Here is a 14,271-nt window from a genome sequence, read left to right on the forward strand (position 1 = left end):
GCTCTATCCACTGCGCCACCTAGCTGCCCCAACTTTTCTTAAAGAAGGAAATCAGATCTTCTTCTGAGAGAGAATGGAAAGAGAGTAGCATAGGGAACCTGTGGAGAGAAGAAAGTATTTCTTCTCCCAAAGGATGGCTATCACTTGAAATTTTTACTTTAATGAAAATAAATATATAATATGTAATAATATATAATATAGTATAGATATATGTATAGATTGACTTTAATAGAAACATCTTATTGCTAGTGGACTAAATAATTATCTAAAAATCATAAGATATACTTTATTAGAATTTAGCTGAACAGAAAACCCATTTTTCTTGGATCATCATCCAAGTCATATACATCATGCTAAAGTAATAATATCACATATCTATAGCTGAAAGGGACCTTAAGGAATAACTAGCCCAACTTTCACTTTCTAGGGCTTGCCAAAGGTGATGGGTAGTAATCATCAGAGACAGGATTTGAACTCCAGTCCTCTGACTCAAAAAAACAGGCTTCCTTCCAATAGACTACATCCCTCCCCCAGAAAAAAGGACAAAATGTCCCCACTTAAAGATTTGTTATAGATGTTTTAGAAAAACTTTTTTCTTGTTTTAATACAACATAAGCTGGTACTATATGATTTCTGTTTGCTATAGAAAAAATAGGTCTTCAGCTATAGGCAAAACTTTACATTAAAAAAATTGTGGGGCAGCTAGGTGGTGCAGTGGATAAAGCACTGGCCCTGGATTCAGGAGGACCTGAGTTCAAATCCAGCCTCAGACACTTGACATTTACTAGCTGTATGACCTTGGACTAATCACTTAACCCTCATTGCCCTGCAAAACAAAACAAAAAAATGGTAATATTCTTTATTGCCCCATTTTTACTCCAGAATCTCAGTAATTGACAAATACCTTTTTTCTTTTCCAGAAAATAATTTGTTAAAAACTCCCAAGTATAGGGTGGGCCAAAAGTCACAAAAGAGTCTGGTGTTTTAATAACTTTTTGAAGGTTATTTTTTCTTTATTTCACACATATATAATATACATACATACATACATATACATAGATTTATAGATATTTATTTCCTACATACTGTATATGATGCTATGGTATTGCAAATTAAAAACAAAGGTGTTATTTAATATTGAAACCCTTTTGTGACTTCAGGACTTTTGGTCCATCCTGTAGAATCAGTGTTAGAACTCACTAAATGACTAAGATAAGTCATGGATCATAGACATAGAGCTAGAAGGGACCTCAGAGGACAACTAGTCCAACTCTCCTTGTTTTCCAGATGTGGAAACTGAGGCCCAGAGAAATAATTTTAGAGATGAAGAAATCAGGACCTATGGAAGGCAAAACATCTGCCTAAGGTAAAAGTAGTAGAAAGTGGTAGAGGCATCATTTAAACCCAGGTCCTCTGCCTCCAGACTCAGGTTTCCTCCCCAAATACATGGTGGAAAGAATGCTGCAGTCAAGAGATACAGCACATCCTAGCTGTGTGACCATGGACATGATGCTTAATTGTCTCTGAGCCTCAGTCTCCATATTTGTGAAGACTGCCATAAGGAACCAAATAAAATGATAGAAGTAAAGCACTTTGTTAACCTTAAAACACTAAAGAGGGGGCAGCTAGATGGCACAGTGGATAGAACACCGGCCCTGGAGTCAGGAGTACCTGAGTTCAAATCCGGCCTCAGACACTTAACACTTACTAGCTGTGTGACCCTGGGCAAGTCACTTAACCCCAATTGCCTCACTAAAAAAAAAAAAAAAAAAAGAGAAACACTAAAGAAATAGCCATTATAAAAAATATTAATAATAATAGTGAACACGTATTCTCTAAATGTGTCCTAAGCAACTTAAGACAACAATTTTATAAAGTCTAGGCTCACAATTTGACCTTTATACTCCATGTAATTTGGCTTTTATATTATTGCTTTGTCATATTCTTTTGAGAACCACCTTAGCATTTCATAAAATATAGTTAGAATATTTTCAGTAACAAAATATGATGTGATTTGCCTACCAATAAAATAGCATTTTTCCACCCTAAAATAGAATTTTAAAAATTATTTGTTGTTAGCTAGTTGTTGGTAGATCAGTCCAAGAAAACCCCCACAGATGATTCAGTATCCTTCTCTTTCCCTGCCTCCCCCAATCTCTGAGCCATTCCATGTACCATTTTCCCATTTTAGCATGATGTCCTGGTCTTCCCTACTAAGTTATGTCACTTTTATCCCTTCAAAATCTCACTCAGGATTATCATCTTTTCCATAGTGCCTTTCCAAATTAATCTTAAATGATTCTAATTTACTCCAATTACTTTAAAATATTCTTTACCATATTTTTATCCTTTACAACTTTCTGATGAATATTTTTATATTAATTTCTGGTGCAATATTGACAATCAGTGAATCACTTAATCTCTCTGTGCCTCAGCTTCTTTTTCTATAAAATAAGGATAATAATACTACATAACTCCCAGGGTTTCTGTAAAGATGAAATAATACCTATAAAGCTGTTTGCAAACATTAAAGTCTGACCAAGTTCATCAACTATCATTTAATTATTTCTGTCCATTATAATTTATTTATATCTGTTTATTTCTATAATAAATTAGCTATTATTAACATGTATTGTTATGTGTACTGGAAGTAAGGTAAGGGAACAGCTTGAGGGGAGAAAATTGCCCAACCACTGAACTGTAAGCAACTTGAAGACAGAGACAAGTTCACCTCTTCCTTTGCAACTTCCCACAGTAGTTAGTAAAATGTTCTTCTCAATAAATATAAAGATTTTACTTAAGCAGGTTCTTCCAGCTGAAAAGGCAGCAAGGCTTTTTTTGGTGGGGGGGGAGGGGCAATGAGGATTAAGTGACTTGCCCAGGGTCACACAGCTAGTAAGTGTCAAGTGCCTAAACCTGCATTTGAACGAACTCAGGTCCTCCTGAATCCAGGGCCAGTCTTTATCCACTGCACCACCTAGCTGTCCCCACAGCAGGCTTTTTTTTTTTTAACAGACTAAAGCTTCGTCTTTGTTAATTTCCTATTTTTAATGTCATTAATCAAAAACCAAATATTCTTCTTACCCTTAGATTAAATGCACTTAAAAATGAGCTCCGTGAACAAGTTCAGAACCAACAGAAGTGGACAGAAAATCAGCTTATGAAATCGGAAAAAGAACAGCTCTTGCATATAAACCAATTTCTCAACACCGTAAAGGAGAAAATGGTAAGCAGTATTGTGTGAGACAAGTCCTAGGACAGAATTCTAGAAAGCCCAAAATGTACTATGGAGTTAGAGGGAAATTGGCAAAAGCTTTTATTCTTTATGGTATCAAGAAGCTATTTCTTTTATGTATTGGGAGCACTGGCTTGGGGACCCCTCTGAAGGCATCTGGAGTCTCGGCCTGCTGCTAATCCATGTCGAAGTATTTGGTGAGCCTACTTCTGGAAGTGTATAAGGCTATTTCATTGACAAGCCCTGCTCCCTAATTCAGAACAGATACAGGTATCCTGTGAATATTTCTCATTGATTTATTGAGTGATAAAGAAAAGTTTGAGTAGTTGCTGAGCCAGAACTGAATGCACCTACAAAAGGCACTAACTCCACAAATTAATCTCTTTCTTTCCTGATGTACATCAAGGGAAGACATACTGTAAGTTTACTTGTTGGGAGAGTTCTTTCTGCTCATAGATAAGAGTGCTGGGATGGGACAGCCTAGGCTATGACCTAGTGAACTTCAAAAGGTTAAAAGAGTCACCAAAGGCCCAGGGACTAGATTCCATATGAAAGATTGCCTGATAAGGGATCTAGTCTAACAGCAGATCAACCCAGGAGCCAGGATGGTACATTCAGCAGCTATGCAATACCAGGAACTTGGAGGGACAAATACTGGGAAAAGTCACTTTAAGTTGGAACCCACTCCCCTCAGGGTACTACTGGGTTGATACAACATAGGTCAGCTACATGGCATAGTGGCTAGGTCACTGAGCTTGGAATCAGGAAGATTCATCTTCCTGAATTCAAATCTGGCCTCAGATACATAATAGCTGTGTGATCCTGGGCATGTTACCTAGTTTGCTTCAGTTTTCTCATCTGTAAAATGAACTGGAGAAAATGGCAAACCACTTCAGTATCTTTGCCAAGAAAACCCCAAATGGGATCTCAAAAATTTAGACACAACTGACAAAGACTGAACCATAACAATAACCAATAACAAGAGGCTAATGCCCCATGGTTGCTCTTTAGGGTTTCATTCTTCACCAGGTTCAGCTAATGCCCAGCTGGTCTGAGCTCCATTCCCCAGTGGCTCTTCTGAACTCATTGGCTAGTCGATTCCATCCCCACACTCATTCATTTAAGATCAATCAATCAATAAACATGTATTAAGACAGTACTATATGCCAGGCAGGGCAGCTACTGGGCCTGCTGTCAGGAAAACTCATCTTCCCCAATTCAAATCTGGCTTCAGACACTGTGTGACCATAGGTAAGTCACTTAACCCTATTTGCTTCAGTTTCCTTTTCTGTAAAATGAGCTGGAGAAAAATGGCAAACCACTCCAGTATCTTTGCCAAGAAAACCCCAAATGGGATTACCAAGAATTGGACACAACTGAAAACAACACCACAAAAAGGGGAGGGGGGAGAAGGAATGTCACATGATCAGTAGTCACATAGTCAAGGGCCCGTGTGCCTTCTACTCAGCAACTACTCAAAAGTTTGGTCAGTTAGCACCTTTTGTGTGCATACTCAGCTCTGACCCAGCAACCAATAAAAATACTTTTCTTTACCACAGGAACAGAAAACAATCACAGGATACCATTTTATGCTGTGAACTGGGGAACAGGGCCTACCCATCATATACTTCAGAAACCAATGCCCCAAACTCCTGTTTGGTTTGTCAACTGACCATCCCCTGCCCCTGAAAACTGCCCTCTTTGACCAACCCCACATTATACTCACAGTTCAGAAACCCGAATTCTTCCTGAGTAAAATGTTAGGTCAAATGTTTTGTCCCTAGACAACATTCACTTTTCTAAGGAAGAAAACTACTTTTCTTATTGTTGTAAAGAACTACAGAAATGTCTAGAGGTCTCCCATTGGAATGAATGGACAAAAAATGTGCTGAAATATGAATGTTTGCTGATGGATATCCCATTTCAGATTTTGTTTGGCTGGGAAAGGCAGTAAGAAAATGGAAAGAGTTGGAAGGGGTAAACTGGACTGGAGTATATAGAAATTAGAAAAAAGTTCAAACACTGCCTACTACTTGAGGTTTTCTCTTCATCCTCCCAGCCTCAAGTCCCCCAGTATGTATGTATGCATGCATGTATGTATATATTATATATACATATGTGTGCATATATGAATGTGTATATGTGTGTGCATGTGTATATACATGCACATACACATACACATGCTCAAGGTCATCTGCTCTCTCCACCCTACATAAGCTCTTTGAGGGTAGGGGCTTTTGCATTTTTGTCTTTGCATCTCCAATGCCTAATATGTTGCCTTGTACATAATAAGTATTTAATTAAGCTTGTTAATAAATTGATTAAAAAAAACTGTCTGAGCCACAATGATACCAAAAAAGAATTCTTTTTCAGGCATATCAGAGTTTTATAAAACCAACTGTAAGCCCTCACTTCCTGCTTAAGGCTTTCCCAGAATTTCTTCATCCTCATCTGACCTCAGTGTTGGACATTTCTGCCCAGCCCTTCAGATTTGTTGACCCTGTGAACTCTGGCTAGACTCTGCAGTTGTTTTCCATTTAGATCATAGCCTTTTTCCCCAGGAGAGCCCTCACTTTTTATTGTCCCTAATCAGCTACATGCTGAAGTCCTCCTCCCTCACAAAAGGTGGGGGTTCGACCAGAAAAGACTAGATTCTCACGGAGAGTGGAGACATTCAAAATCCGTGCTCCCAAGTCCACCAATAGATTATATAAAAAGTATTGCAGAACATACTTCACTAATCTTGAATGTTAGACTAAGGGAATATGCATCCCTGCTATTTCCTTTTCATTCAAGATACCAAGCTGCTAACTGTTGCTCCACCCTGGGAAAAGGGATAGTAATCCCTTCTTTCCACAACTCTCCCTATCTCCCCCTACAAAAAAGGAAATTTTCCATCCTCTCCTGAAATGAGTTTTAGTGGGATAGAGTTCCCATGATCTGAAGCTTTTCTGTTTGTAATTCTCCTCTTGGTATTGGTGCTGATCAAAGCATTATTAGAATTAGCTTCTAGGTCCCAAAATGTGAGCTATGACAAGCCAGAAAAGTTAAAGGTAAACTCATCTAAGTAAAAAAGTACTTTGGAAAAGATTTATTTTTATATTCTTTTAGATTGAAAAAATAATAAAACACACCATATGTTCTTTGGGAACTCTCTCCCTTAGACAGAGTCACTTTAATTTTGAAAGGCCTCAATGATCGGGTGATGTTATATTAAACTGAGAAACCAGAACAGGGATTTTGGTATCACAAAGGAAAATAATACTGAGCTGGGTTGGCACAAACATTTACCCTGTATTTGGTGTGCAACACTGAATTTTTATTTGCTTTCTGTTATTTGATTTAATACCTTTTGATCTTTACACTGCAATCATTTCTCTTCCTCCCACACACCCCTCTTTTGTAAGAAAGAAAAACATTTAGGCAAAGCCTACCAACAAAATGACCATGACTGACATCGTGTGCAACATTACATAGCTATAGCCCGTACCTTTCTGCTACGAGAAAGGAAATATGTTTCATCATCTGTTCTTCAGGGCCAAGAATAATCACCATAATGAGTCTGAGTTCAGCTGCCTTATGTTACATTACATTGCTGTTAGACATTATTGGAGTCATTTTCTCACTATACTAATTCATCATTTCTCACAGTATAATACATAGAATATGAATTTTTCTCAGCTATTTTCCAATCGCTGGGCACCTACATTGCCCCCAGTTGTTTTGTTTTGTTTTTCTGTAGCACCGAAATTTTTAAATGGTGGTGACAAGGAAAAACTTAGAATAGCTCTAGCAAGGGGACAGCTAGGTGGTGCAGTGGATTAAGCACCAGCCCTGAATTCAGGAGGACCTGAGTTCAAATCTGACCTCAGATACTTGACACCAACTAGCTGTTTGACCCTGGGCAAGTCACTTAACCCTCGTTGCCCTGCCCAAGAAAAAGAAAGAAAAAAGAATAGATCTAGCAAGATCCTAATAGGTCAATAATAGTTTTAACCTCAATATGAAATCAAAAGGTTGTCTCAAACTTCACGTGATTGAAGGCATTCTATTTTTTCCTTCTTTATAATGTTGTCCTATCATAGAGATTCTATGGCATTGCTGGGCAATGGCAATGTTGGTAACACTTAGACCATATCGCCTAAGAGAGAACAGGACTCACCTAATGGTTTTACCCTTCTCTTTGTAGCTGCTATGAAACACATGCTATTTAAATTAGCCAGGCCCCCCAGTCTTACTTGGGAGTGTGAGGGCCAAAATTTGATATACTGAGCATTATTTGGGTGACTCGCCTTAATACTGGGGTCCTGGAAATATGAGGGACCTTTAAGGTTTACCCTCCCCTCTGAACTGCCCTTTTTAAATATTTCTCCCAGGCCAATAAGAAATGAGCCTCTAAGCTTTAGTTCACAAAAGGATCAGATTTTATTACTTGGGAATTAAACAACAAAGGTGAAACTAATATAAATCAAAGATAAGGAAATAGGAAAATAGAAATACAGATATTCTTAACTCTAAGCTTAACCCAGACCCTTTCCAATTTAGCTAGTTCAAAGGAATTTAGGGTTTTCTGTAAGTAACTCACTGAACCTGAAAATTTACGGTTGCTGACCAGAGACAGCAGTCGCCTGAGACAGAACACGAACACATGCTACGCACCACCACCACAAGGGCCCAAGCAGAAAGGCCGAGTTCCAGAAAAACTTTAGCATTCCGGAAGCAGCCTGCCTCCCTTCCAGGAGCGTTCAATCTCCCCTCCCCCAGAAGGGGAGGTCATTCAAAATCTGCCTTCGTAACCTCGGGGTGGGCCAGGGGTGGCCCCTCCCAAATGAGTTAGCTAAAAACGGGAATATTAATCATTACCACAAATAATTTTTACCACATGAGATAGGATTTAGAGTTGGAAAAGACCCGTGTAGTTCATTTTTGTCTGTTCTTCTCATCTTACAAATGAGAAAATGAAGTCAAAAGGTGAAGTGACTTGCTCATCACACAGGTATCAACTAACTGAACCAGAATTTGAAGTTTTGCAAATGTTCTTTATGGGACAGCTAGGTAGTCCAGTAGATAGTACACCAGGTCTAGAGTCAGGAAAATCTGAGTACAAATTCAATCACTTTGTAACTCTGGGAAAGTCACTTAACCTTTGTTTACTCATCTGTGAAATGGTAATAGCACCCACCTCCCAGGGTTGTTGTGAGGATTAAATAAGGCAATAAATGTAAATGTTTAGTACATAGTAAAGCTATAATAAATTATTATTATTTCTGTTAATTCTTTCTTTTATTATTGTTATTTCTGAACACAATGCTGCTTCTGTTTCCTTCCAACAAACAACAGAGGAAGAGGAGACTGGGTACTTTTTCCTCCCATCAGGACGAAATTTGAGTTATCTGGACTAGTTCTGGACATTCTTTGCAGCTATGTGTAGAAAATAGTGGAGACTCTAATCACAGGCCTGTGGTTTAGCTATGCCTACAGACACAGAAAGCTATAGCAAAGAAGCTCTATGGGAGTCTCCATTGCCTTGTCAACCACTTTAAGAAAAAGTCTGATTCATTCGGCCTCCAGAACCCAGGTGCACTTGGGAAGAACAATTGTTACCTTCACTCCTCTCTTTCAGTGTTGGTAGTAAACTCACACACACACACACACACTCACACACGAGAAATGAGTTATCTTCATGTTACCTACCTCTCAGGGTTGTTGTGAGAATCAAATGATAATATTTGTAAAGCTCATTGCAAACCTTAAAATGTTATATAAATGCTAGTGATTATTCTTGTTAATGACAAAAACAATAATAATTTCCAATGCAAAAGGACTTGATTGGAATTCATGCTTATAGGCAAAAATGGACTACAGTAAACAAATTTTGCACAGTATCTATGCTCAAATATAATTTCTTGCTGTATGTTTTGTTGGTTTTGGTTTTGCTGTGTCTTTTAATAGGAAGAAACAAAAAACAAATTGGAAGGAAAAGTGCATGAACTAATAGTGAAATCAGAACAGTTACTAGACCCGCAGAGATTTGAAACAGAACTGAACAAAGTGAAGTTTGCAGAAAACAAGTTGCATAAAAGGATGAATCGAGTAGAAAGACAGATATGGGAAGAGCTAAACAAAATCCAGAATGAGTACCAATCAGGTAAGTATTACTTATGTATTAATTGAAAATCTTTCTCTATCTCCCTAGACATGAGCAGCATGATTCATTAGAGTGGATATTCAAGGCATTTTCTTTATTTGTGTAAGGTGATCAATTACTGACTATTCAGAGGGCATTAGTTTATATTGATCAAACAAAAAAAAAAACCCTAAAACTTGAACTTTAAAAAGAAATTAACTAAACTTAAAAATACAAACTTTTTTTTTTTGGTAAGGCAATTGGGGTTAAGTGACTTGCCCAGGGTCACACAGCTAGTAAGTGTCAAGTGTCTGAGGCTGGATTTGAACTCAGGTACTCCTGAAACCCAGGCCAGTGCTTTATCCACTGCGCCACCTAGCTGCCCTAAAAATACAAACTTAACAATGAAATACAAACCTCCAATTTTTTCAAAGGCATTAGACTGACCATGGGACCTCTCAGGACCCCTGAGTCTGCCTACCTTAACTACAGAAATGATCTCTATTTTCAGCTAATTGCTATCTGAAAAATGATTTCCTCTTTCCTTATTCTTTCAAAAAAAGATAAGGCCTCTTTGGTTCAAAATTGATGAACCTGTGATTCTATCACACCACTGGGTGTGAGGTTTTTGAATCAACCTCCTACATTCAGAGTTGGTCACATTATTAAGACTGTACCCTTGAAAGTTTCTCCAAATTCTCCAAGGTTACAGAATTTTAAAGATGGAAGAGACCTTAAAGAGCATCAAATCTTGATGTGTTTTTGTATCAGGAAAATGGGATGTTAAATCTGATGCCCTTTCCTATTAAACTGCAGGTAATGTGCTTGCTCATAGTGTAGGCTACCAGCCAAACCTTTTTTTTTGGTGGGGGGGGGAATTAAGGAGGAGGGGGTGACAGAGAGTGGGAGGGGTCCAGACACATAAGGAGAGAGGGAGGAAGAAAAGAAATGAACTAGTAAGCCCAGTGGGATGGCAGATTTTTCTGCCTAAAAGGTTAATGGTATCAGAGTCAAGCTGGGAAAACATCAAAGAGGATTAATTTGAAAAGGTCCTCTAACTTTAGCAAAGGAAGGGCATCAGATCTGTGCTGAGCAGCAGCCATCTGTCTCTAACTTGTGATACTAATAGTATCTCTATCAATCAGTCTAAATCCTTTAAGAGATAAAGAATAATAACTACACACAACCCCTTTCCTGTCCTCCCACTTACCTATTCCTATATGAATTCTATCACCTGCTATCTTTTTTTAAATTAAATTATCTTGATGAGCTTTTATTTCCTCTCCCTCCTACCTCCTCCCTTGCTGAGAGGGGGAAAAAAAAAGAAAGAAAAAGAAAACCCTTGTAACAACTACATATAGTCAAGTAAAGATTGCCTTGCTGCCTGGCACTAGCATCCCTTTTTCTGGGAGATGAAAAGTCTTACTGTCAAAATTGTTTTCTTTAGGTGTCGCCTGCACACCTGCTCCCAAAACCAAGCAAAGTAATTAGTGTTAGGCTAGGAATAGTGCCCTGGGTTTAAATTACATATCTTTTATTCCACCTCTTTCACCTGCTTTAAGCCCTAGGCTTTCACATGAATGCAGTGAATTTGTCTACCCACCAAAGTGCAGCCTTGTGTAAAACTTTTAACATGTCTGGTTTTGTGCTTCCCTTATAGGTGGCATTCTAGAAAAAGGGAATTCCCACTCTACCTACTGGCCTCTGTTGCCTCAGTCCTGGGGCTCAGTCTATGCTCTGGTTCTCCCCTAATGGTTACTTAAAGAGAAGTTTTTAAATCTAATCTGGTTCCCTCATATAAGACCTTCAAGAGCAAATTGATAAGACCATAGATTTAGAACTGGATGGGATATAAAAGCCAGGTAGTCTAGTCCCTTCATTTTACTGCTAAAGAAAATGAGTCCCAAGGAAAGTGCTGTCCAAGGTAGTAAGAGACAGAGGCAGAATTCTAACCCTGCTCCTCTGACCCCAAATCTACTACTCTTTCCACTGCATTGACACCTTATGTGAATCTCATTTGTACTTATCGACTATTCTTGTTGGCCTGCAAATATTGGCAGAAGGAAAAGGAGTGTTTGCAACAGGCTTATTAAAATATTCAGCTGTTTCATTTGGTAATATTTGGGTGAACAGAATTGAATTAAATTTTCACACACTAGTCAGATGCAACTCAGAGCACTGTCGACCTAAAACATCTCCTTGAAATACAAGAAGACGGCTTGCCAGACCTTGTTAGACAGGCCTTAATGGAATTTAACGTGCTTTGAATGAAATCAATGACAGCAGGATGGCAGATTAGAAGACTTTAAAAAAAAAAAAAAGAAAAAAAAAAAGGAAAACTGTTTCAAGGCATGGTTTAAATTAAATATTCCTGTTCTTATACCAGGATTTCAATCGATTCGTGGGTCTCTTGAATCCCTCCAACAAATACAGACGACAAAGATCCAGTTAGAGAAATATAAATTCCAGAAAGACATAAACAAGTTGCAACGCAAGATAGTGGAACTTCAAGAAATGTAAACCCTGTCTCCATCATCTTCTTTGTTCTCTCCTATCCATGGAGCTTATTGGTTTGCTGAAGAGCTGCAGCCAGGAATGTGATATCTTAATCCTGCTGCTTACATTTCTTTTGCCACCCACACTTTAAAAAAGCTATAAAAGCCAATAAAGCAAGACAGAAAGAAATAAATGAATGTTTTTGTTCATTTGTTTTTTAAAAATCCATAGGCTCATAGATGTTAGAGCTGGAAGGAGCCTTGGAGGTCATCTAATCCAACCTTCTCATTCTACAGATGAGGAAACTGAGGCCCCCAAGATGGTAAGGGGTTTGCTCAAGGTCTCATCTGTAAGAGGTGACCTGGTTCAGGTTCAAATCCAGGTCCCTTGCCTCTAAATCTAACACCCTTTCCATTGCACCATCTTGGCTCCTGTCATTAAGGGTTGGTATCTTACATTTTCATCTTATTAGCCCAGGAGATTTTAATTTTCCAAAAGTCAAAGGTTTTTGGTGGGGTTTTTTTATTTCAAATAGGAATCCATGCTCTCTATGTGCCTGTGAAAGTGGGGATTTGTCCAGGGGAAAAAAATGTTTTTGCTTATGCTATTTTCTGCCCCTGTAAGGTTCACTCTCTCCTCTCTAACTCTGCCTTTCCAATTCCTCTCCATCTTTCAAAGATCATCTCAGTTAACCATCTCTTTCATGCTCCTTCCCAGTAGAATGCATCTACATCACTTACAAACACTTTGAACCTCTCTTAATGCACTTTTACATTATCCTCTGTATTATAGTTATTCATGTCCACGTCTCAGCATGGGTGGTACAGTGGATAGAATGCTAGGCCTGGAGTCAGGAAGACCTGAATTCAAATGTGATTTCAGATACTGACTGTGTGACCCTGGGCAAGTCACTTACCCTCAGTTTGCCTCAGTTTCCTCAACTGTAAAATGGGGATAATAATTGCACCTACCTCATAGTGTTATTGTGAGAATCAAATGAGATAGTATTTGTAAAGTGCTTAGCATAGTGCCTGGCATATATCAGGTACTAAATAAATACTTGCTTCCTTCCTACCCTTACTAGACTGTAAGCTCCATGAGAGCAGCAAACTTGCCTTTTTATTTTTTGTACCCTCAGCAGTTCCTAACCCAGTATATTTTATATAGTTGATGTTCAATAAATGCCCACTGAATGAATATAATTTCTTTATTAAATAGTTTAATTAGTGTATAGTTCTCTAATTGGAGAAAGATTAATTAACCTCCCTAAATCTCCCTATATGTTCCATCTCATAAAAATGTATGTTAAAATTGATCATGTAAAATGTTTAGATACATAATTTTATTTAGACATAAAATTCAAGGGTCTTCAGAGTAATTGTGTCTTCTCTACAAGCATTGAGGTTAACTAGAAAGTACAATTATATTACCTGGAAGGAAACAAGGCAAGTAATTAAATGTGCTTTATTTCCTAATCATTGAGCTCATTAAGAGGTTGCTAGGGCCCTCTTGAGTCTTGTATGGATGGGATGCCTTCTTTCATCGGTCCTGGAAACCAAGAAAGGAAATATTTCTGGTGTCTTCTCCCTTGACAGAGAATAACGTTGGATTGAGTTCTATGTTTCTTATAAAAATAAATTTCTGAGACTGTTCTCATATGTGCATTTTTCAGTTGTCACTTTTTTATTAATATAATTTCTGTATGCCATTAAATTAAATCTCTTTCCTATATGAAGAATCTTGTTCATTGCTTTCAGCTTTCTGTTGGAGAACTTAATATTTGGCAGTCAAATGCACTTTGAAGACCATAAAGGAAGTGCTTTCCTTTGACCAATGACAAAACAGACTACACATTAAGGTTTTGTACACATCACAGGCCATATAATGGCACAGCTAAAACATGACATCATTTCGCTAATGGATGGCTCCAAAGACAAGACATGGAGTTAGTGGTAAAAGAGGACAAGGGGTAGCATTTGGTGGGTTTTCTGGGTATCTTTGTCTTTTTTGTATGGTTTGGGGGCTTTGTAACAATCCAGAGAACAATGTAGGTCCATTCCAAAAGCATTCTCAGAACAAGATTGCTCAAGCACTGATTAGGACTTTGTAACATTTTGCAATATTCTGCCCCATTTGGGATACACAAGTAAGGAGGCAGGATTTATGTCTCCCCATACATAACTGCATAGATTTGGTCTACCCCCTAGTACTCTGTTTTGATATAAACTTCCTGAAGGGCTTTCTGTCTTTATATTTATTTATACATAGATCCAAAAATATCTCTATGAAATTGATCATTTTATAAAAGAACAATGTGGTCAGTCTTTCCCTGAAGAAGTTGACAAAACCAACATCTTACCACATTTAAATTATTGGCATTCTAAGCCCATGTAGAGTGCCTTTCTCTGCCACC

General features: G+C 38.1%; 1 protein-coding gene across 1 annotated transcript in view; it reads left to right on the plus strand.

Moving 5' to 3' along the window:
- The window catches only part of FAM81B (family with sequence similarity 81 member B), a 77,608-nt gene extending 64,868 nt beyond the window's left edge, over positions 1–12,740 (plus strand). Inside the window, exons 6-8 of the mRNA XM_043977961.1 lie at positions 3,091–3,226; positions 9,188–9,383; positions 11,749–12,740. Coding sequence (XP_043833896.1) covers positions 3,091–3,226; positions 9,188–9,383; positions 11,749–11,882 — 466 coding nt within the window. The 3' untranslated portion in view covers positions 11,883–12,740. The remainder of the gene's footprint in view (positions 1–3,090; positions 3,227–9,187; positions 9,384–11,748) is intronic.
- The last annotated feature ends 1,531 nt before the right edge of the window (positions 12,741–14,271 follow it).

Source organism: Dromiciops gliroides, chromosome 1 (genome assembly GCF_019393635.1).
Source record: "Dromiciops gliroides isolate mDroGli1 chromosome 1, mDroGli1.pri, whole genome shotgun sequence".
In the NCBI taxonomy this organism is placed as follows: domain Eukaryota; kingdom Metazoa; phylum Chordata; class Mammalia; order Microbiotheria; family Microbiotheriidae; genus Dromiciops; species Dromiciops gliroides.